Raw genomic sequence first — 24,536 nt, forward strand, 5'->3', positions numbered from 1 at the left:
ACAGATGTAGGAGGATCATTGTGAGTTAAGCCTGGGACTAGAGAGAAAGACCCTACCTCGAAAAACAACACTAAACAAACAAAAAAGATAGCAATTAGAAGTTTCTATGCTTCTTTCATGTTATGCATTACTAGGTATGCTTAATGACACTCTTTTTATTTTTAATGTATTTTATTATTTATTTATTTATTTCAGAGAAAGAGGCAGAGAGAGAGAGAATGGACATGCCAGGGCCTCGACCCACCGTAAACGAACTCCAGAAGCATGCGCCACCTTGTGCATCTGGCTTCTGTGGGTCCTGGGGAATCAAACCTGGACCCTTTGGCTTTGCAGGCAAATGTCTTAACAGCTAAACCATCTCTCCAGCCCGACACTCTTTTTGTTGTTGCTGTTGTTGTTTTTCAAGGTAGGGTGTCACTCTAGCCCAGGCTGACCTGGAATTTACTCTGTATTCTCAGAGTGGCCTCCAACTCACGGTGATCCTCCTACCTCTGCCTCCCAAGCGCTGGGATTAAAGGTGTGTGCCACCACGCCCAGCTTTTTTGGATTGGCTTTTGAAAGAATAAATTGTTCTGACTTTAGCAGTTTTTGCTTACTGTCTCTTGATCAGTGAATTCCCTTGTACATGTTCTCACTGTATGATGTCATTTGCTGTGTTGCGACCCATCCGAGTCCTGATACAGATAGACATGGACAACATGGACATTGAAGCCTCCAGAAACATGAGCCAAAATAAACTACCCAGTGTCAGATGTTTTGACAGGAAAAACAAAATAGGCCAAGGTAGTTATGTCCCATCTACATACATTTAATTTGTTGAGAAGTTTTGTAATAACAGCATGATGAATTTTTGTCAATTTTTTTCCTGTATATATTAAATGGCTCTGTATTTTTAAAAAATTCTTTTTCTTCGGGCTGGAGAGATGGCTTAGTGGTTAAGCGCTTGCCTGTGAAGTCTAAGGACCCCGGTTCGAGGCTTAATTCCCCAGGACCCACGTTAGCCAGATGCACAAGGGGCCGCATGCATCTGGAGTTCGTTTGCAGTGGCTGGAGGCCCTGGTGCGCCCATTCTCTCTCTCTCTCTCTCTCTCTCTGCCTCTCTCTCTCTTTCTCTGTCATTCTCAAATAAATAAATTTTAAAAATGAACAACAACAACAAAAGACTCAGTTTCTCTTATAAAAAAATTCTTTTTTTTTTTCTTTTCTTTTTTCTTCTTTAAAGACAAAGAAGGAGCTGGGTGTGGTGGCACACACCTTTAATTCCAGCACTTAGGAGGCAGATGTAGGAGGATTGCCATGAGTTCAAAAGCTACCCTGAGACTATAAATTCCAGATCAGCTTGAGCTACAGTGAGACCCTACCTCCAAACACCAAATAAAATTTTTTAAAATATTTTTTATTTTTATTTATATGTTTGACAGAGAGAAAGAGGGAGAGAGAGAATGGGCACGCCAAGGGCTCCAGCCACTGCAAACAAACTCCATGCATGTGCCCCCTTGTGCATCTTGCTAACGTGGGTCCTGAGGACTAGAACCTGGGTACTTTGGCTTTGCAGGCAAACACCTTAACTACTAAGACATCTCTCCAGCCCAAAAGTATTTTTTTTAAGATTTTTTATTTATTTATTTATTAGAGGCACAGAGAGAGAGAGAGAGAATGGGCACGCCAGGGCCTCCAGCCACTGCAAATGAACTACAGATGCATGTGCCACCATGTGCATCTGGCTTAAATGGGACCTAGATAATTGAACCTGGGTCCTTAGGCTTTGCAGACAAACACCTTAACTGCTAAGTCATATATATATGTTGTTGCTGTTTTTGTTTGTTTGTTTTGAGGTAGGGTCTCACTGTAGCTCAGGCTGACCTGGAATTCACTATGTAGTCTCAGGGTGGCCTTGAACTCACAGCGATCCTGCTACCTCTGCCTCCCAAGTGCTGGGATTAAAGGCGTGGGCCACCACGTCCAGCTTATATATATGTTTTATGGCTTTTTTTGGGGGGGGGGTTTCACGGTAGGGTGTTACTCTAGCCCAGGTTGACTTGGAATTCACTATGTAGTGACATGGCGATCCTCCTACCTCTCTGCCTCCCTAGTGTTGGGATTGGTTTATAGATATCTTTTAAACTATGGGGATCTTTTAATATTTTACTTTTATTTATTTATTTATTTGACAGAGAAAGAGGGAGAGAGAGAACGGTGTGTGAGGGCCTGCAGCACTGCAAATGAACTCCAGATGCATGCACCACCTTGTGCATCTGGATTACGTGTGTCTGAGGGAACAGAACTTAGGTCCTTAGGCTTTGCAGGAGAGCGCCCTAACCACTAAACCATCTTTCCAGCTGTAAAAAAAAAAAAAAAAAAAAAAATTTAAGGAGGAAATTATTTTTTAAAAAAGGAAGAAATGTCCTCATGTCTTGGAACTCCCACTCATGGACCCTCTCGCAGGATCTGGTCGAGGCCAACTGGACGCCTGCTGACCTCACCCCTTCCCTGCCCCCTCACAGGTCGGGCCTGCACCCCAGGTGCCCACGCCCTCACCAGGTGTAACAGCCCCGCTGCGCCGCCAGCACGAAGGGCACCCGGCCCGGCTCGCGGCTGAAGGGCAGCAGCACTTGGGGCACGTTCAGTTTGTAGGCCTGGCTCCCGGGGAGACTCGGCAGCGGCGGGAGGCGGCCTAGGGCGACGAGGAAGCAGTACACGAGCGCCAGGCTCGGTGACCCGCAGGCTCCGGGACAGGCCATGGCGACCGCGGCTCTCGGGCTTCCAGCTCGGCCTCAGCGGCCCGGCCCCAAAGCCAGCCAATCCGCAGCCGCCACGTCATCACGGGGCGTGGCCTTTCCTGCTTGGAATTGTGGGTGTTTTTTGTCTTTAGAGAGAGGAAGGAGAGAGAGAATTGGTGCACCAGGGCCTCAGACTCTGCAGTTGAATGACAGATGCTTGCGCCACCTAGCGGTCATGTGCCACCTTGCGCTGGCCTCACCTCTGCGTCTGGCTTAGGTGGGATCTGGAGAGTGGAACATGGGTCCTTAGGCTTCGCAGGCAAGTGCCTTAACCACTAAGTCATCTCTCCAGCCTCAAGATGGAAATTTTTAGGCATAGAGCAAGCTGCCCACTCAAAGGGCTCTTTAACCAGAAGTTGGAAGGTAGACTATTAAATAATAGCCAGGCATGGTGGCACATGCCTTTAATTCCAACACTAGGGAGGCAGAGGTAGGAGCATTGTGAGGCCACCCTGAGACTGCATAGTGAATTCCAGGGCAACCTGAGCTAGAGTGAGATTTTACCTCAAAAAAGAAAAGAAAAAGTTGCAATAAGGGCTGGAGAGATGGCTTAACAGTTAAAGCTCTTGTAAGGAAAGTGAAAGAGGAAAAGCAAAGGAAAACACCGGATTTGACCTCCATAGGGAAAGACTGTTCATTGAAGCTCAGCAACAGGCTGCAGCCTTTCCGCAGGATGGAGGCTGAAGCACTGAGCTAGGCTGGGGTCAAGCTTATAAGGAGGATCCTAAGAAAACAGACTGGGCCAGGTACAGGTCCAAGGGAAGTAGATAAGGAACTTGTAGCTGTGTCCTTGCTCAGAATAAGCTTTTTCAGCAAGAATTGTTTAGGGGAGAGTGTCCCAGAGGGTTTCTGTTTCTTCAAGGCCTTCTGAGCTGAGGGAAGCCCATCAATCAGGGGAGTTGTCAGGCTTGTCTGGGACTGACTGCCTCTGTCGTTTCTTCAGGGCCGTCTACTCTTAGGGACAGTTATTAAATCTTTAGCTCCCTCTGGTTTTCAGGGAAAGTCATTAACCCTTTCAGTCTAGACTCTGGAAGGATAAAAAAGCATTGGGGGAACTGGGAATGAATGGGGCACTGTGAGGGTAGACTGCGTGGGCAGGAAAGAGGGTGACGTCTGCACGGGCTACTTCCTGCTAGGAGGGGCAGTTGACCTCTCAGGGTGTCCCGCACATTTCAGTGGCCATGAGGAATTCAGTGACTTGCTGTGAAGTGAAGGCGTGCATTTTATCCAGGAGGAAGTCAGTGAGGCATCTGAGTATGCAAGGGTCAAAAGAGAGGGTGAGCATTATCGTGGGAGTAAAGTACATGTCAGAGGCAGGGTAGGTCTAACTTGAAGTAGAACTGGGAGATTTCTTAACTTATAGCAACAGATATCTTAGCTGCTCACAGAGAGGTGTCAGGTCACATGCAGAGAAATATTATTAGCCATTAAAAAAGGCCAATATAGGGCTGGAGAGATGATTTAGTAGTTAAGGCATTTGCCTGTGAAGCCTAAGGACCCTGGTTTGATTCCCCAGGGCCCACATAAGCCACACACACAAGGTGGTGCATGCGTCTGGACTTCGTCTGCAGTGGCTAAAGGCCCTGGGGGTCCCATTCTCTCCTCTCTCTCTCTCTCTCCCTGTCTCTCTTCCTCTTTCTCTCATAAATAAAATAATAAATAAATAAAAAGGCTAATGTAGCCTGAATTATTATTGGCTCTGGATTGGTAACATTTACTTCTCTACAATTGGTGTAGTCCACTGTTGAAGTTTTAGTTACACAGGCATAGTTTTTGGGAGTCTCAGCTTTTGGTTTCCCATTTGCCAAACTTCACTTTGCAGTTTGTGCACATAGTAAGCTGTTATCCCAAGCTGCTCAGAAGAGTGATATTTACCAGAGCCATTAGAAAAGAAACTCCTAGATCATGTCAGATCTATCAGCCATTATGATCTGGTTATCATCTATCTATGAGTTTTCTTGCATGTGAAATGACATTTTCTGGTGACAGAAATATTATACTTAAGGTTGAAAAATAATAAGAATAGGTGATACAAGAATTAAGTCCAGGGCTGGAGAGATGGCTTAGCGGTTAAGCGCTTGCCTGTGAAGCCTAAGGACCCCGGTTCCAGGCTCGGTTCCCCAGGTCCCACGTTAGCCAGATGCACAAGGGGGCGCACGCGTCTGGAGTTCGTTTGCAGAGGCTGGAAGCCCTGGCGTGCCCATTCTCTCTCTCTCCCTCTCTCTGTCCTTCTCTCTGTGTCTGTCGCTCTCAAATAAATAAATAAAAATTAAAAAAAAAAAAAGAATTAAGTCCAAATGGATTAAAGACCTTAACATCAGACCGGAAACTTTGAAACTGCTAGAGGAAAAAGTAGGGGAAACCCTTCAACATATTGGTCTTGGCAAAGACTTTCTGAAAACAATCCCAATTGCTCAGGCAATAAAACCACAGATTAACCACTGGGACCTAATGAAATTACAAAGATTTTGCACCGCAAAGGACACAGTGAAAAAAGCAAATAGGCAACCTACAGAATGGGAAAAAAATCTTCGCCAGCTATATATCTGATAGAGGATTAATATCTAGGATATACAAAGAACTCAAAAAGTTAAATAATAAGGAATCAAACAAGCCAATCAAAAAATGGGCTATGGAGCTAAATAGAGAGTTCTCAAAGGAAGAACTACGAATGGCATATAAGCATCTAAAAAAATGTTCTACGTCACTAGTCATCAGGGAAATGCAGATTAAAACTACATTGAGAGTCCATCTCACTCCTGTCAGATTGGCCACCATCATGAAAACAAATGATCATAAATGTTGGTGGGGATGTGGAAAAAAAGGAACCCTTCTGCACTGCTGGTGGGAATGCAATCTGGTCCAGCCATTGTGGAAAACAGTGTGGAGGTTCCTAAAACAGCTAGAGATTGATCTACCATATGACCCAGCTATAGCACTCCTAGGCATATATCCAAAGGACTCATCTCATTTCCTTAGAAGTACATGCTCAACCATGTTTATTGCTGCTCAATTTATAATAGCTGGGAAATGGAACCAGCCTAGATGTCCCTCAACAGATGAGTGGATAATGAAGATGTGGTACATTTATACAATGGAGTTCTACTCAGTGGTAAAGAAAAATGAAGTTATGAAATTTGCAGAAAAATGGATGGACCTGGAAAGTATTATACTAAGTCAGGTAACCCAGGCCCAGAAAGCCAAGCGCCACATGTTCTCTCTCATATGTGGATCCTAGCTACAGATGACTGGGCTTCTGTGTGAGAATGAAAATACTTAGTAGCAGAGGCCAGTAAGTTGAAAAGGAGACATAAAGGGTGGAGAAAGGAAGGGAGGAGGATACTTAATAGGTTGATATTGTATATATGTAATTACAATGATTGTAATGGGGAGGTAATATGATGGAGAATGGAATTTCAAATGGGAAAGTGTGGGGGTGGGGAGGGAGGGAATTACCATGGGATATATTTTATAATCATGGAAAATGTTAATAAAAATTTAAAAAAAAAAAAGAATAGGTGATAGGTAAGGAAGAAAGAATTATTAACTTGGATGGGAAGTTAATTGAATTTTTTGAAAGATAAAAATTTGGTTTAGTTAAGTTTCTTTTTTGTGTAAGTCTTTTTTAAAATTTTTTTTGTTCATTTTTAATTATTTATTTGAGAGTGACAGACAGAGAGAGAAAGAGGCAGATAGAGAGAGAATGGGCATGCCAGGGCTTCCAGCCACTGCAAATGAACTTCAGACGCATGCACCCCCTGTGCATCTAGCTAATATAGGTCCTGGGGAATCAAGCCTTGAACCGGGGTCCTTAGGCTTCACAGGCAAGTGCTTAACCGCTAAGCCATCTCTCCAGCCCTGTGTAAGTCTTTAACATAGAAGTCTCATAGTCTTTACTTACTTGGTCCAAAGATCAAAAAGTCTTAAACTTTAGGAGAACTAATGAAAGTATGTTAGGCTGAAAGTCTAAAAGTTTGATAGTCTTGATAATTTGATATTACCAGTTGTTTATTTTATAAACATAATGAAATTATGTTTTATGTAATTATATTTGTTATATAATACAATTAAATGCATTTTATATAATTAGGTCCAGTTTTATTTATTAAAATAAGTTTATAGCAAATAAATAAAAGTCTTACCCAATAAGAAAACATATAAGAGTAGAATGCTTAAGAAACTTATTGGAGCTAGGTGTGGTGGTGCACACCTTTAATCCCAACACTCAGGAGGACAGAGGTAGGAAGCTTGCCAAGAGTGTGAGGCCACCTTGAGACTATATAGTGAATTCCAGGTCAGCCTGGACGACTGGACTAGAGTGAGATCCTACCTCAAAAAAAAAACAAAAACAAACAAACCAAAAACTTATTGTTAGGATGGTATTGTATATATGTAAATAGAAGAATAGATTAATGGGGGTGAAAAGGCCCAAAATGAGATCAGGGGAAGAGAAAAGGAAAGATGGAGGGAGGGCAAATCAAAATCTAAGAGGATATAAATAAATCATATAGAATCCTACTTTTTTGGACAATGGAACACTCAGAAGCCATAGATTTTTGCTAGAAAGTTTTCAGTGCCAGGGATGGGATACCTTCCAGTGAGGTGTTGGCCAGGGAGGTCACTGATGCCCCCAAAACGTTATAGGCCATTGCCGAGGCCCTTGGTTTCCCACCAGGAATAGATGGTAAGATCCTATTGCTGAAGACTCCACATGCTTGGGCTGCAAGGCCACTGAGAAACCTTGCTGAAGCTGAGCTGAAAACCTCCTCCTGAGTCTCACAGCAGCCACTGAAGGGGAAGGAACTGCGGGGGGGGGGGGGACGGGACAAGAAGGTGGTGGTGGTTGTTGGGAGGAGCCGAGTGAAGAGACCTGGGGCTATATTTCTTTTCTTCCCTACACCTTTTGGTGGTCATAGGCATTTATATTTGTGTTTCCTTTCATTCAATACCAAATCTTTTTTTTTTTTTTTTGGTAGGGTTGAGGGGTAGGGTGGGAAAGGCAGGAAAAGGGGGGTAGGAGAAAGTAGTGTCAGAAGAGCAGGGGAGGACATGGAGATGAAGATTAACCTAGAGTTGAAGAACAAAGCCCCGGAGTGGGTGACAGTTAGTCCTTGATAATTGCCTGTGTGTTAATGGGGAAATCAAAGGACTGGATGACACTTTTTTTTTTTAATTAACAACTTCCATGATTGTAAACAATATTCCATGGTAATGCCCCCCCCCACTTTCCTCTTTGAAACTCCACTCTCCATCATATCCCCTCCCCTTCTCAATCAATCTTTCTTTTATTTTGATGTCATGAACTTTTCCTCCAATTATGATGGTCTTGAGTAGGTAGTGTCAGGCACTGTGAGGTCATGGATATCCAGGCCCTATTTTTTTGTTTGTTTGTTTTTCGAGGTAGGGTCTCACTCTAGCCCAGGCTGATCTAGAATTCACTATGGTGTCTCAGGGTGGCCTCAAACTCATGGCGATCCTCCTACCTCTAACTCCCAAGTGCTGGGATTAAAGGCATGCGCCACCACGCCTGGCATGTCCAGGCCATTTTGTGACTGAGGGGAGTATGTTGTAAGGAGTCCTACCCTTCCTTTGGCTCTTACATTCTTTCTGCCACCTCTTCTGCAGTGGACCCTAAGCCTTGGAAGGTGCGATATATTGCAATGCTGAGCACTCCTGTCACTTCTTTCCTGCACCATGATGAGTCATCCCAAGGTCACTGCCATCGGAAAAGAGAAGGTTCTCTAACCAAAAGTGAGAGTAACATTAAAATATGGGTATGAACATTAAGAGAAGTGCTTACTGGGAAGTTTGATAAGCATAGTATATATATATTTAGCCAGACAGCAGCAGACTTTATACCCCTAGGTCTTAGGACTACCCCTGTTTTAAGTTTTCAGTATCAGGGATGTATTACCTCCCATGGAGCGGGCCTCCAGTCTAATTAGAGGGCAGTTGGTTTCCACCATGACAGACATGCCACTGTTGTACCCGTTAGCTCATTTGGCCTGGCTGGCAAAATTTAAGATTTGCTGTGTCTACTGTTGAGTATCTTCACTGGTGATTTCTCTCTGTCCCATTGAACTGAGTGCAGAATGACTTCTTTCAGCTTTCTGTCAGCTGCTCTACATGGAGGAGGTTATCAGCTCAGTTTCAGCAGGATTTCTCAGTGGCCTTGCAGCCCAAGTATGTGGAGTCTTCAGCAATAGGGTCTTACCATCTATTCCTGGTGGGAAACCAAAGGCCTTCGCAATAGCCTATAATGTTTTGGGGGCATCAGGGACCTCCCTGGCCAACACCTCACTGGAAGGTATTCCCTGAATGACACTTTTAAAAAGAACCCTGAATCTGGTCCAGCTATTGTGGAAATCAGTGTTCCTAAAACAGCTAAAGATTGATCTACCTTATGACCCAGCTATAGCACTCCTAGGCATATATCCTAAGGACTCATCTCATTTCCTTAGAAGTACATGCTCACCATGTTTATTGCTGCTCTATTTGTAATAGCTGGGAAATGGAACCAGCCTAGATGTCCCTCAACTGATGAGAGGGTAGTGAAGATATGGCACATTTATAAAATGGAGTTCTACTCAGAGGTAAAGAAAAATGAAGTTATGAAATTTGCAGAAAAATGGATGGATCTGGAAAGGATTATACTAAGTGAGGTAACCCAGGCCCAGAAAGCCAAGCGCCACATGTTCTCCCTCATATGTGGATCCTAGCTGCAGGTGATTGGGCTTCTGCGTGAGAAGGAAAAAACTCAGTAGCAGAGGCCAGTATGTTAAAAAAAGGAGATATAAAGGGAAGAGAAAGGAAGGGAAGAGGGTACTTAATAGGTTGGTATTGTATATATGTAAGTAGAATGTTTGAGATGGGGTGGGGATATGATAGAGAATGGAATTTCAAAGGGGAAAGTGGGGGGGGAGGGTATTACCATGGGATATTTTTTTATTATCGTGGAAAATGTTAATAAAAATTGAGAAAAAAATGCAATAGTCTGATTATAGAAAACAGACATTTTAAAAAGCAGTTTAAAAAAATTATTTATTTATTTATTGAGAGAGACAGAGGCAGAGAGAGAATGGGTGTACCAGGGCCTCTAGCCACTGTAAACGAATTCCAGATGCATATGCCATGTTATGCATCTGGGTTTATGTGGCTACGGCGGAATTGAAGCTGGATCCTTTGGCTTTGCAGGCAAGTGCCTTAACTGCTAAGCCATCTCTCCAGCACCCCAAACAGGTTTTTTGATATTTTTCTACTGTCATTCCTCAGCACTTCAAATTAATATACCATTGAATTGTACTGTGTTAAGATGTTTGATCTTAAAATTTGCAGTTTGAGTTGCTGACTTGAGTTTGTAAAAAAAAGTTTATAATATATATATATATATATATATATATATATATATATATATATATATATATATATATAATTAAATGAGGTTAGAGAGATGCTCGGCAGTTAAATGAATTTTCTTGCCAGGCTTGATGGCCTGGGTTTGCATACCCAGTACCCACATAAAGCCGGATGAACCACGTGTCTCGTGTGTCTGGAGTTCATTTGCAGCAGCAGGCCTTGTAGTGCTCACGCTCACACCCGCTCGCTCATCTTTTATTTATTTATTTTATTTTTATTTATTTATTTATTTATTTGAGAGCAACAGACACAGAGAGAAAGACAGAGAGAGGGAGAGAGAGAGAATGGGCGTGCCAGGGCTTCCAGCCTCTGCAAACGAACTCCAGACGCGTGCGCCCCCTTGTGCATCTGGCTAACGTGGGACCTGGGGAACCGAGCCTCGAACCGGGGTCCTTAGGCTTCACAGGCAAGCGCTTAACCGCTAAGCCATCTCTCCAGCCCTCTCTCATCTTTTAGCTCTCTCTTTTGCTCTTGCTCTTAAATAAATAAATAAATAAATAAAAAGTATTTTTTTTAATTTTTTTTTTGTTTATTTCTATTTATTTGAAAGCGATGGACACAGAGAGAGAAAGAGGCAGATAGAGAGAGACAGACTGGGCGCGCCAGGGCCTCTGGCCACTGCAAACGAACTCCAGATGCGTGCGCCCCCTTGTGCATCTGGCTAACGTGGGTCCTGGAGAATCAAGCCTTGAACCGGGGTCCTTAGGCTTTACAGGCAAGCACTTAATCGCTAAGCCATCTCTCCAGCCCAATAAAAAGTATTTTTAAAACTCATTAAATGAATAGTTTCTGTAATGGCTCTCAACATACCTGTCATTTTGGGCTATGTGCTTCTGTGAAGGGGCATTCTCAGCACTGATGATTATTAAAAAAAAAAAAATTGATCAACTGTAAAATATGGAAGCTGCCTTACATCCTACAGTGTTCAATATTCAGCAAAAATTTCATTATTTATCTAAAAATAAACCAACACATTCATCTCATTAGCATGCAAAAAAAAAGAACCCTGAGACTACATAGTGAATTCCAGGTCAGCCTACCTTGAAAACCCAAAAAAAATTTGAAAGTTGGAACTTAGTGACAATATAATTTCTGGAGGCTTGGAAGTCCTGGCAGAGAAATGCCCAAATCTTACCCACCTTCAATTTGAGTGGAAAAAAAAAAAAAAAAAGATCTCTATAGTAGAAGCTTTGCAAAATCTTAAAAATTTGAAAAGGCTGGACTTGTTTAACTGTGAGATCACAAACCTGGAAGATTACAAAGTATTTTTGTTTTGATTTTCGAGAGTCTGTCTTGCTCTAGCCCAAGCTGACCCGGAATTCACTATATAGTCTCAGGCTGGGCTCAAACTCTCAGCGATCCTGCCACCTCTGCTTCCCTAGTGCTGGGATGAAAGACATGTGTCACCATGTCCAGCTGAGAAAGTGTTTTTGAACTGCTGCAACAAATTATGTATTTGGATGGATTTGATCAGGAGGGTAACGAAGCCCCAGACTCAGAGGAGGAGGATGAGCAGGCTCAAAAGTGCAAGAAGTGGGCCCCTCATACTTTGAAAGAAGAAATTCAGGATGAAGAAAGTCTTCGGGGAGAAAAGGAAACGAGATGCTAAAGATGATGACTAGATCATTCTACGATTAGATTCCCTTTTGGCCCTGGGTGTGCGATAGTGATCATATCTTTTCTATTCTTGTAGGACAACTATCCCTACAGAAGATAATGTGTAACTTAAAAAAAATTTTTTTCTACATAGTGAATTCCAGGTCAGTCTGGGCTAGAGTGAGACCCTACCTTGAAAAACAAAACAAAACAAAAAAAATACTGTTTATTTTTATTTATTTGAGAGCAACAGAGAGAATGAGGCAGAGAGGTGGGGGGTGGGGGAGAGAATTGCCAGGGCCTCCAGCCATTGCAAACAAACTCCAGACACGTATGCCCTCTTGTGCATTTGGCTAACGTGTGTCCTGGGGAATCAAGCCTCAAACCTGGGTTCTTAGGTTTCACAGGCAAGCACTTAACTGCTAGCCTGTCTCACCAGCCCAATAATGTGTAACTTTTTATACAAAAAGTGTGGTTTTGCTATTTTTGCCTTACCATTCCAATTAAGATACTAGTCTGTTAGTGATCATAATGTATGTAGGAAAGTATCTTGTTAACCCCACTCCCCATTGTGAAATTCCCTAGCATTGTATTTGGACTCTTTTTGCTAATTCATGCTTACTGTATTAGCTATTTTTAGCCCATAATTAAAACTTGTTTGCTTTAATCCCAGCACTCGGGAGGCAGAGGTAGGAGGATCGCCATGAGTTCAAGGCCACCCTGAGATGACAGAGTTAATTCCAGGTCAGCCTGGACCAGAGTGAGACCCTACCTCAAAAAACCAAAAAAAAAAAAAAAAAAAAACTTGTTTGCTTTTATACAGGTGTAGTTTGGTGCATTTCATTCCTAATATTTTAGTTATTTATAAATTAACAGCTGTCACCTAAATGACAATAGTCTCTCGAATAATAGGTTTTTTTATTATTTTGTTTTTAGGTTTTTTCTTTTTAAAGAGGTGATCCAGAAATGTTTAGTTAGAAGGCAATTTCCTGGGGGGGTCGCTAGGTATTTTTGGGCTTTTGCCACAAGTAAGTTAAGAAAGTAGAAGCCGGGCGTGGTGGCGCACACCTTTAATCCCAGCACTTGGGAGGCAGAGGTAGGAGGACTGCACTGAGTTCAAAGCCAGCCTGAGAGTACACAGTGAATTCCAGGCCAGCCTGGGATAGAGTGAGACCCTACCTCAAAAAAAAAAAAAAAAAAAGTAGAAGTAGAAGGAGAATGATCAAAGTTCCATTTGACAATATGGTCCATGGATTTGGGGGAAGTCTTATTCAGTAATAAGACTCTTTTCATGACTTTTGTGCTAACTGGTAAGATTTTACTTTTGAAGGACAGCTGGCTTCTGTAGCTGCAGATCCGACATGTGGCGGTGGGTCCTGCTCCAGGCCGCCGTCCTCCCCTCGGCCTTGTTCCCTTCCCTGACGGCCAGCGCAGTTAGCTGACTTGGGGGTACGCAGAGAAAGAACCTCTAGTCTTATACCTCAGCCAGCGTGTCATCCTGGTTCTAAGCCAGTCAAGTGAAGATGTGGAGTCCGTTCTATGACGTCAACGTGACCGATCCGGCGTGCGGTGAGCTCGGCGGGGCTGTAGGAGACGCCGTCGCCCTCGGTGCTCCTCAGACATCAGAACGCTCGCCTGCTGATGGTTACAAAGATGCTTGCCAGGTTTTAAGCTGCTCTGTGAAATACTTTACTATACATTGGAGTAGAACCTTTAAATATTCTGATAGTTGTAAAGCATTATCAGATGTAGCATTTGCTTGGAACATAGGCAGAATGAGGAAAGTAAGTATTAAAATTCAGATTGACTTCAGCTGGATGTCTTTTAAAACTGGAAAATATTTGGGATAAATATGTGTGTGTGTTTACCTCTAGCCATTAAATACAAGTAGACCAGTGTGTCCATTTTTGTCTTGGAGGCGCCATGTTCAAGTTAATTAATTTTTTTTCCTGTTGTTTTACTTATTTGTAATTTTTTAAGTCAGTATCAACAATTTAATTGAAGTTATACTTCTCTACTGTCGTACATTTAAATTACTCAGCATAGTACTGCTGCTGCTTTTTTAGTTTAAAAAGTATGGCTCGGTGTTTTAAAACTTAGGAAATTATTTGTAGAGAAACTAAGAGTTGCACAGCTGACTGCAGTAAGACATTTGTGAAAATATTAGTGGAAGGACTGCAGTCCCCGAAAGTCTTAAATTTTCCTCTTAATTTTAACAATTGGAATGTCTGCTTTTAGGCCCTAAGAAATTCTCATTGCACATTCTGCCAGACTTAAAAAAAAAATGCTTATTTTTCAAAAATGGAATTTATATATATATTATTTAAATCAGTCATCTTTTAGTATTTTTATTTACTTGACAGAGAAAGAGGAGAATGAGAATGGGTGCAGTCAGGGCTTCCAGCCACTGCAAACTCGAGACATATGCGCCCCGTTGTGCATCTGGCTAATGTGGGTCCCGGGGAATTGAACCTGTGTCCTTTGGCTTTGCAGGCAAACACCTTAATCGCTAAGCCATCCCTAATCAGTCATCTTATTATGCAACCAAAATTAATTGTTCTGCTGGGGGCTGGAGAGATGGCTTAGTGGTTAAGCACTTGCCTGTGAAGCCTAAGGACTTCGGTTCAAGGCTCAAGTCCCTAGGACCCATGTAAGCCAGACGCACAAGGTAGTGCATGCATCTGGAGTTTGTTTGCAGTGGCTGGAGGCCCTGATGTGCCTATTCTCTCTCTCAAATAAGTAAAACCACACTTATAGGAATGTGAGCAACATATTTAGGGAGCTTAATAAAGATTTATAAGTTCATGTGGCTGTAATAAAAAGATGCAGAGTCTAGTCTTGAAAACAGTACTGTTAGATTAAATAACCTATAAAAGCCCTAACACATAAAGATCTCTATCTCCATTTACGCTGACAGCCCACACTATCTCCATTTTACCAGAGATGACATTATTTATATCCAGACATAAAACTAGGAATGAGGTTTTGTCTCAGGGAGGTCTTGAACTCAAGAGGTTCTCCTACCTCTTCTTCCTGAATACTGGGATTAAAGGTGTGTGCCACCATGCCTGGCAAATTTTTAAAAAATTATTTACTTATTTATTTGACGGGGGAGGGGGGGAGGGAATATGAATGGTCACGCCACAGCCTCCAGCCATTGCAAATGAACTCCAGACACATGTACCACCGTGTGCATCTGGCTAACATGGGTCCTGGGGAACTGAACCTGGGTCCTTTAGCCTTGCAGGCAAATGCCTTATAACCACTAAGCCATCTCTCCTGCTTGCTTTTTTTTTTTTTTTTTTGAGGTAGGGTCTCACTCTAGTCTAGGCTGACCTAGAATTCACTATGTAGTCTGAGGGTGGCCTCAAACTCACGGTGATCCTACTTCGGCCTCCCGAGTGCTGGCATTAAATGTGTAGGCCACCACAGGCGGCTACGTGGCAACTTTTACAGGTAGTTTTGTCTGCTTCTAGAGTGTGTGCTCTACCTTGGATCCTACTATCACCACAAAGACATGGTTCTCAACTCAGTCCTCTGTTCCTGTCGAAAAAGCACATCTGGTTTAACAAAGTCAATTAGGTCTGAGGATTGAGGTGACTGGTTCTTTATTTCAAAAAGACATTTGTATCAAAACAGTTGCACTATGGTATTCTCTTTTCCAACTGGCCCCAAAGAGGTCACAACAAAGGAGAGCACATTGTAAGCCATTCAGCTGCGGGATGTGCACCTAGCAGGACTCACAGAAACCTCACCTATAAGTTGCAACTGGGTGGGGAAAGAAACTTTGACAGCATACTGCCTGCCCACAAACTACACTTCTCACAGTCAGGTGGAGTGGTCAAGGCACCTCAGCCGCCCCAAAGCAAAGTTCCAAAATACTATAAAATTTTCAAAGTTTTGTACATAAGGTATTCAAGATCTCTCAGCATGACTGATGCAAAGAAATGAGGTCGTGAGATGGCACCTTCGAGACAGAGGCTTGGGCTCAGACAAGGTGGGTGAGTTTCCTATGGGTAAGCCAGTGGCACAAACATGATTTTCATTCTTGAAGGAGGCAGGACAGCACTGAGTGTCCACCTCAGCCTCAGAGAGCACAAGATCCATTCTGTGAACAGTGAGAAGGGTAGAGCTGAGCACTTGCCTAACATGCCTAAGGCCCAGACTTGGATCCCCAGTGCTTAGGAAGGAGATTAATTTGGTAATGTATAATGAAAATAGTAAAAAACAAAAGTAAGTTGTTCAAAGACAACAACAGCTGAGTGCTATCACAGCACGGTATTGGCCTTTTGTTTTTGGCAAATGTCCTAAGATTCCCTGTGTTTGGCTGGTCCTTTGTACAGAGCAATGAGGTTCCACAGCAGTCTGTCCTGAGCTCTGTGGCTCTCGGTGAGGCAGGCCCACAGCCTGCCCTCCTCCTCCACGGAAAGGGCAGGATGCATAAGGCTGAAAAAGTTACCCTCTAAAAGTGAGAAAGGAATCGTTAGATTGCTGCTCCCGAGACGTGGAATTACTTGGAATGTTTTACAAACAGTTGCTACAACGAGACATGACAAGATGTGCACATCCCAGCATGCTTTAGCAGACACCGCGCTGTGCCCGTTCCCTTACATGTTCCCCAAGGTGCTCAGCCTCCACCCAGCGGGACTCTCTGGGAAGAGGCAGAGACAGTTTGGTTAAAACAAAAAGACATTGAGGGTAGAGGGGGTGGCGAAAGGAGAAAGCAGCCTTCCAGTTAAAGATCAGCCCTCCATTTCAAGGTCAGCTTCGGGCAGGCTGGCCTCCGGTGCAGTCGGGTCGGGTCGGGTCGGGTTGGGGAGGAGCGGCGGCAGGGCAGGGCAGCTCTACATCTCATTCAGGTCGAGCAGGGTCTGGTCCAGCATCCTCTGTGTACACAGGTGCTCCTCTTTGGTGCATTTCAGCTTATCTAGTGGGGATAAAGGAAAGGAATTACATACAAAAAGCAAATTTCAAACAGCCCACTCTGAGAACTGATTCTTCTAGAGCAAAGCTACAGACTAACAGAGGCTGACTTCAGCCACGGAGCATCACTGCTTCTGTGGGGCCTCTGGCTGGCCTACTGGAGGTGAGGAGCTGCTTCCTGCGGGAGGGAACCCAGGACCGTTCTCAGTCACTCTACCGCCCTCCCAGGCCCAACCGCGGCTTTCCGCACTGCCGTCAACGGGCCTGGAGCGCGGCGGGCGCGGGAGGGCGAGCGCTGCCGACAAGAGCGGGCGCACCTCTGCCCAACAAACACGGATTCGCAAGTGAAAAGACCACAGGAAGATCCTCATGCACAGTACACTGTCTCCAAAGAGTAAGAGGGGAATGAGTGGTTGGTGGAATAAATACAGAGTTCCCAAGATTAAGCCAAAGGCTCTTTCAAGAAAATAAAGCCAAGAACATTACCTACACACATACTCGTAAGCTAAGCTCGAGATTTAGCGGCGCCACCAACCAGAGCTGCCCTGTGCGAGTTACTTACAGTGAAACACAAAAGCAGGAAAAGGCGGCAAGAAGACCACGCAGAAAGCCAGAGTGGGGTCAGCAAGCATTTATCTGCCTAGAAGGAGACCACCGAGTGCCCTGAGCGGCGGACAACACGCCAGCCTGTTAACTCAGAGGTGACGGCCACCCCCATCCGTTCTCACAACCCACACCTGTCTTTCCCTTCCTCCCTGTTTCCGGTCACAAGAGATGAAGCACTTGTAATACCTTGTCAAGTCTTTTTATTGTTTGAAAAACATCCATGCAAGGGTGCAAACCCTGCAGTCTGCACGGCAAGGGCAGCCCTAGGGTCCAAAACAGCCTTCCCAAGTTCTCCACTACAGTCTCTCAGGCCCCTTTCTTCATCACCCACAGTCTCTTCTAAAAGGACAGAAATAAACTAGTTGTTCAAACTTCATGGGGCTGTCAGGGAGTTAACAGTATTCCAAATGCTCCGATTAAAAAGCAACTTGCTTAGGGCACAGCAGTGACTTTCAAAAGGACAACGAGCTTTCTGCGCCGGTCCGGCTCGCAGCCAGCTCGGTTAGGGCGGCGGGCGCCCGTCAGTCACACAGATCATGCAGCGTCAGCTTCAGCTCATTAGAAAGCAGGCGGTTTCGCTCAAGTTGGCTGTAGAGACGCTCTGCAGCAGCGAAGAAAGGGAGGAAGAGGAGAGGAGGAACAGGAGGAGAAAGAGAAAAAGGGAAGGTTAGTAGAGCGCCAGAGGCACACGTGTCTGTCAGCAAGCTGGCATTCTCAACAAGCACTAGCGTGGGCGGGCGCCGCGCCACCGCCCTCCACCGCAGCACCGGGAGGGAGGCCAGGGAGGAGAACCGCTGGGAGTTCGGGGCCAGCCCGACACTACATAGGGAATTCCAGGTCAGCCTGGGCTACCGGGAGACCCTACCTCGAAAAACTAAACAGACAAAAAAGAGCCAGAGGGTGGAAAGTGCCACAGAGGAGCACAGCAAGAATCCCACACTGGGAAATGGGCTGGCCTGACCACATTCTGCCACTCACTTTATTCACTTAGTTCCGGGGCTCAGAAGCTGGGACAAATCAAACAATACAAATAGAAAGATGAACATACAATAATCAGGGTTGCAAAGAACCATCATGTGCAAGCTGAACTGTTTTTGGTTGTGGAGGGAGGGCTCCCCTCTAGTCCAGGCTGACCTGGGATTCACCAAGCTGAACTTCTGTCTTGTGAGAGGAATCAGCACAGCCCTGGGCAGACACCTTCCCTCTCAACCCTATAGTTTCAAACGCTTCTCCTCTAGGTCTGCCGAAGAAACCCACTTGAAAGTCCTAACAATGGGTGTCCAAGTGCACTCTTCCCTGTACCTGCTTTATCCTAAAAGAAAACCCAAGCATACTGGGGCCAGGGAAGGTCAAGTAATTACTATAAGCCTTAACTGAGACCATTATGCTGCTTTTTCTTCCTCTTTTATAGCTTTGGGTGGTCAAATAATCCAATTCTGACCACTAAGAGGTAGGAGAAGCGGGGGTTCATGCGAAAAAATTTCACTTCCCCTCTTGCCTTAAACAAAGATGGGATGCTGTGTATTTCATTCTTAAAAGACAAGGTAAGCCAGGTGTGGTGGTGCACACCTTTAATCCCAGCACTCGGGAGGAAGACATAGAAGGATCCCATGAGTTTGAGGCTACCCTGAGACTACATAGTCAGCCTGGGTTAGAGCCAGATCCAACCTCAAAGGAGGAGGAAAAAAAAAAAATAAGGTTCTCTCTCTCAAGTAAACAAATAAATAAAATATATTAAAAAAATAAGGTTGGGGCTGGCTTAGTGGTTTAAGGTGTTTGTCTGTAAAGCCTAAGGACCCCAGTTCGATTCCACAGGACCCATATAAGCCAGATGCACTAGAGGGCACATGTGTCTGTCTGGAGTTCCTTTGCAGTGGCTGGAAGTACTGGCATGCACATTCTCAGCCTCTTGCCCCCACTCTCTCAAATAAATAAACAAAGGCATGAGCCACCATTCCAGCCTTAAAAAAACAAAACAAAACAAAAGCTGGGTGTGGTGGTGCACGCCATTAATCCCGGTACTTGGGAGGCAGAGGTAGGAGGATTGCAGTGAGTTTGAGGCCACCCTGAGACTACGTAGTGAATGCCAGGTCAGCCTGGAACAGAGTGAGACCCTACCTCAAACCCTCCCAACCTCCCAAGATCTCATTTTACAGCCAGGATCTTGCTATCTTTGTCTTCATTTTTAAGGCTCTAGCCCAGGCTAACCAGGAACTCATTCTATAGCTTAGGCTGGGCTAGAACTCATAGCAAATCCTCAGCTTTCCAAGTGCTGGGACCAGAGGCGTGAGCATCACTTCCAGCTACTATTGCTTTGGTTGACTTAAAGTCTTCTGTTGAAGGAGTCCTGCTTAATCTCAGTGACTGGGAAGTACCCAAGTTAAAGCAGTGTCCTTTGTTTTTTAAACTTTTATAATAGAAAATAAACCATACCCCCATCTTTCCTTTACAAATCCACTCTCCAACACATCCCCTCCCCTCAGTCTTTTATTTTGATATCATAAAGCAACGCTCTTAGTAAGGGGACTATTAACCCTCAATGTCCCCCCCAGATGGAAACGTGCACAGCTAGGTTCTGAGGGGTTGTCTTTTTGAGACAGGATCTTGCTATGCATTCCCAGATGGTTCTCAACTCAGCAACCCTCCTGTCTCTGACTTCTGCGTGCTACAATTACATGTGTGCACTACCACATCCGGCTACAGGTAGGGTTTCATTGTCACGATGACTAAAAGGTTCACAATTACTGACCAGAACAGCAGTATGTAGATTTTTTTCTTTCTTTCTTTCTTTTCAAGGTAGGGTGATGGCTCTCGCCCAGGCTGACCTGGAATTCACTGAGTGGTCTCGGGCTGGCCTTGAACCCATAGCTACCCTCCTACCTCTGCCTCCCAAGTGTGGGGATTAAAGTTATGAGTCACCATGCCTGGCCAGTATCTAGAATCTTTAGTGTGCCCAAGAACCACCCTGACATATGTGACATAAGTTCACCACCAAGAAATACAAAATATTAACCAAAAACGTTTAAGAGGCTTGTGGTTGAACCTGTCCCATTTCTGGGGCATTCTTGACAAAAACCGTAGGCATTGAAACTTGTAAGCTGTCAACCACTTAAAATTCTGGTTTATGGGGCTGAAGAGATGGCTCAGTGGGCGAGGGGCTTTCCTGTGAAGCCTGAGGACCTAGGACACACATTGTCTGGAGCTTGTAGTAGTAACAGAGGCCCTGGAGCACCCATTTTATTTGCCTCTTTACCTCTCTCTCAAAAGATAAATAAATAGGGCTGGAGAGATGGCTTAGTTGTTAAGGTGCTTGCCTGCAAAGCTAAAGAACCTAGGTTCAATTCCCCAGGATCCACAAAATCCAGATGCACAAGGTGGAGCGTGCATCTGGAGTTTGTTTGCAGTTACTAGAGGGCCTAGTGTGCCCATTCTCTCTCTCTCTCACTCTTTCAAATAATTATTTTTTAAAAATTCAGACTTACGCTGGAAAAATGGCTTAGCAGTAAAGGCATTTGCCTGCGAAACCAAAGGACCTAGGTTCAATTCACCAGGACCCACATTAAGCCAGATGCACAAGGAGAACATGCATCTGGAGTTTGTTTGCAGTGGCTAGAGGCCCTGTTGTGCCCATTCTCTGTCTGTTTCCCTTCTATCGCTCTCTGCTTGCAAATAAATAAACAAAATTTAAAAAAAAATTTAGGGCTGGAGAGATGGCTTAGGGGTTAAGTGCTTGCCTGTGAAGCCTAAGGACCCCGGTTTGAGGCTCAGTTCCACAGGTCCCACGTTAGCCAGATGCACAAGGGGGAGCACGCGTCTGGAGTTCATTTGCAGTGGCTGGAAGCCCTGGCGCACCCATTCTCTCTCTCTCTCTCCCTTTATCTGTCTTTCTCTCTGTGTCTGTTGCTCTCAAATAAATAAATAAACAATTAAAAAACTTTTTTAACTTAAACCAGATGTGGTAGTGCACACCTTTACTCCCAGCTCTCGGGAGGCAGAGGTAGGAGGATCACTAAGTTCGATACCACCCTGGGACTACATAGTTAATTCCAGGTCAATTGGGTCAGAGAGAGACCTTACTTGAAAAACCAAAAGAAATAAAATAATAATAAACAAATAACAAAGCAAAGCCAGACATGGTGGTACACACCTTTAATCCCAGAACTTGTAAGGCAGAGGTAGGAGGATCGCTACAAGTACAAGGCCACCCTGAGACTCCATAGTGAATTCCAGGTCAGCCTGGGCTGGAGTGAAACCTTACCTCAAAAAAACCCAAAACAAACAAAGAGAAAACCTCACATGCACACACTTTGGAATCAGGTAATTAGCTTATAAAAGCTCTTGGTTCCCTGGTAACAGCAAACAAAGAAAGGGAAAGTGAAAATCTCACTTTAGTCACGCTCAGAGAGCAGCCTGTGATGCTGGGGGGCTAAGGGCGCCCATGTAACAGGTCACTTCCACCTATGTGGTAACATGGACCCCAACTACATTTTGTTCCTCATCCTAACAATGACAACAAGGAAAGGAACAGTGAGTTCTTGTTTACTACCCTGTGGTTCTTGGAGGGAAAAATTTATCGGGCCAAGCACTTTGTCCTAATGCATGGCCCTATCCCCACAGTTACAAGTACAGGTGACGAGGTGGCTGCTGTGAGAAAGGATGCTGTACTGAACTAGCACGTGCCTGGCTGTACATGGTGCTGAGGGAAATGAAACGGGCCAGGCTTCTTTACCCTCCAAGCCACTCCCCATACAGTATTGTACATTGCACCCTGCTTCTCTGGCTTTTGGGTCATTATATCATCTCAGGGTGGCCTTGAACTCGTGGTGATCTTACTACCTCTGCCTCCTGAGTGCTAGGATTAAAGGTGAGCACCACCATGCCAGGCTCAATAAAGCTATTTTAATATAGGCTTAACTATGAGGATTAAAAGAGAAAGAAAGGTGCTCAGACATACAGACACATCTGAGAGTTGCAGTTACAATTGTTCTTCATGGCTCTAATGTATTTCTATGCCCTCACGTGTTTGTGATACTTCTGAATAACCCCAGTGTCTCTCACATGAGCCTCAGGATCTTGTTCTCACCAGGACTCCTGCCAGTTTCTCAAATATATTATTTTCCTTCTGAACCCCCAGACCAGGACATAACCTCCCTATATTTTCAACTACCCCTTCCTCCCTGTCAGATCCAGGAACCTGACTTTTCCTCCTTACACGTACTGGGCAGGCCCCTCAACATGTCCATCTTGCTAGGCAAGGTAACATACACTTATAATCCTAGCACTCAGGGAGGCTGTGAGTTTCAGGCCAACCTGAAGTAAGTCCTTGTCTGTAAATAACTAATCAATGCCAGCCCTCCGATACCATCTTCTTAGCACCACTACTGTACTTCACATCCCAATTCCTCTCTGGAAATCTTCAATAACCCAACTCAGTATTTCCCAAAATGTCATATCCACGGCGAGTAGAGTATGTGCAGCAGTGCTAACGGTGCCACAGCAGGGGAACAGTCAAGCAGCGCATAGTTGTGAGCTCTGAAAACACGAGTAGCCGGGCGTGGGGGCGCACGCCTTTAATCCCAGCACTCACTTGGGAGGCAGAGGTAGGAGGATCGTCGTGAGCTCCAGGCCACTCTGAGACTACACAGTGAATTCCAGGTCAGCCTGGGCTAGAGTGAAACCCTACCCCAAAACAACAAGAATGAAAAAGAACAGCCACTAACAACGGTACGCATGTGACTGAAAGCAGGGATACCGTGTGTGCCTCATTCTGACAATGGGCTCCCAGTCCCAATCATCTCCAGAACAACCGAGAGACAGAGCAGGTGCACTGGGCCTTCTGCCAGGGCACGTGAACTCCAGACGCACGCACCACTTTGTGCGCTAGCTTTACATGGGCGCTCAGGGACTGAACCTGGACCGTCAGACTTCGCTAGCAAGCGTCTTCTTCAATGGCTGAGTCATCCCTCCAGCCCAGTTATTTACTGAGTGTGACTGTGCATCCTGTGTGGACCCAGCTTTTCACATGGGTGCTGGGGACAGAACCCGGTCCTCAGACCCGCACAGGAAGAACTAAATTATCTCCCGGTCCCTGAGCTCTCCTTTTGCTTTCTTTTGGTTCCTAGCCCAGGCTAAGGTTGGAATCAAACTCACAATGATCCTCCCACCTCGGCCTCCCTTCTGGGATTAAGGTGCGTACCAGCACACCCTGCTTTTTCTCTTTTCTTCTAGGGTCTCATTCTAGCTGCCTCACTCTGTAACCCCCCGCTAGTCTTAAACTCAGATTCTACTATCTCTGCCTCCCCCAGGGCTAGGATTAAAAGTGTATGCCACCACGCCCCATTCCCAGCCTTTTCATTTCTTTTTTTGGAGCCAGGGTCTCTCTACCTAGTCTTAAGGAATTCTTGGCCTTCTGATCTTCCTGCCCTGGCCTCCCAAATATTAAGATTACAGGCAGACCCACCATGGCCAGCACCAACACACTTTTCCCTTAGATTTAAGTTTTCTTATGAAGTAGGTATTCACATTAAACACATGCCTACTCAAAATAGTGGTGGGGCTGGGGAGATGGCATGGCGGGTAAAATGCCTGTGTGTGTCTCGGCAAGCCAGGCCTCTTGCCACTGCAAACAAACCCCAGATGCACGTGAGACTCTGCGTCTGGCTTATGTTGGTACTGGAGAACTTCAACCAGACCAGAGTTTACAAGCAAGTGCCTTTAACCAGTGAACCATATTTGCCAACCTCTAAGATGTTACTTATTTTAAAAAATATTTTAATGCATTAAAAAATATTTTAGTTTGAGAGCAAGGGGGGGGGGCATGCCTGGGCCTCTAGCCGCTGCAAACAAACTACAGATGATTGTGCCACCTTGTGCATCTGGCTTACATGGGCCTTGGGGAATCAAACTGAGTACCTTTGGCTTTGCAGGCAAGAGCCTAACTGCTAAACCATCTCTCTAGCCCAAATATTTTATTTTTATTTGAGGGAGAGAGAGAAAGAGCCAGAGAAAGATTGGGTGTGTTCTAATCACTACAAATGAACTCCATTATTCTCCATTGTTCATCTGGCTTATATGGGTCCTGGGGAATCAAACCTGGGTCCTTAGGCTTTGCAGGCATGTGCCTTAACCACTAAGCCATCTCTCCAGCCCTTTATTTTTGAGAGTTGAGAGTGAGAAGGTAGATAGATGGGGGAGAAAGAATGGGCGCAGCAGGGC

The 24,536-nt window shown here is 44.8% G+C and overlaps 2 protein-coding genes and 1 pseudogene across 10 annotated transcripts in view; 1 reads left to right on the plus strand and 2 right to left on the minus strand.

Moving 5' to 3' along the window:
* The window catches only part of Nup210l (nucleoporin 210 like), a 76,716-nt gene extending 73,975 nt beyond the window's left edge, over positions 1 to 2,741 (minus strand). Inside the window, exon 1 of the mRNA XM_045138011.1 lies at positions 2,539 to 2,741. Within this exon, the coding sequence (XP_044993946.1) occupies positions 2,539 to 2,741 (203 nt within the window). The remainder of the gene's footprint in view (positions 1 to 2,538) is intronic.
* A 5,088-nt stretch (positions 2,742 to 7,829) lies between these two features.
* Positions 7,830 to 11,805, plus strand: LOC123455990 (annotated as a pseudogene).
* Positions 11,806 to 15,383: 3,578 nt separating this feature from the next.
* The window catches only part of Tpm3 (tropomyosin 3), a 37,405-nt gene continuing 28,252 nt past the window's right edge, over positions 15,384 to 24,536 (minus strand). For 6 of the 9 annotated variants that reach the window (XM_045137914.1, XM_004667205.2, XM_004667208.2 and 3 more), the window contains one exon: positions 15,384 to 16,719. In XM_045137914.1, the coding sequence (XP_044993849.1) occupies positions 16,637 to 16,719 (83 nt within the window). In that variant the 3' untranslated portion in view covers positions 15,384 to 16,636. Of the gene's footprint in view, positions 16,720 to 17,504; positions 17,923 to 24,536 lie in introns of those variants that run through there. The other 3 variants (XM_045137915.1, XM_004667211.2, XM_004667212.2) reach the window with 1 other exon arrangement.

Source organism: Jaculus jaculus, chromosome 19 (assembly GCF_020740685.1).
Source record: "Jaculus jaculus isolate mJacJac1 chromosome 19, mJacJac1.mat.Y.cur, whole genome shotgun sequence".
NCBI lineage: Eukaryota > Metazoa > Chordata > Mammalia > Rodentia > Dipodidae > Jaculus > Jaculus jaculus.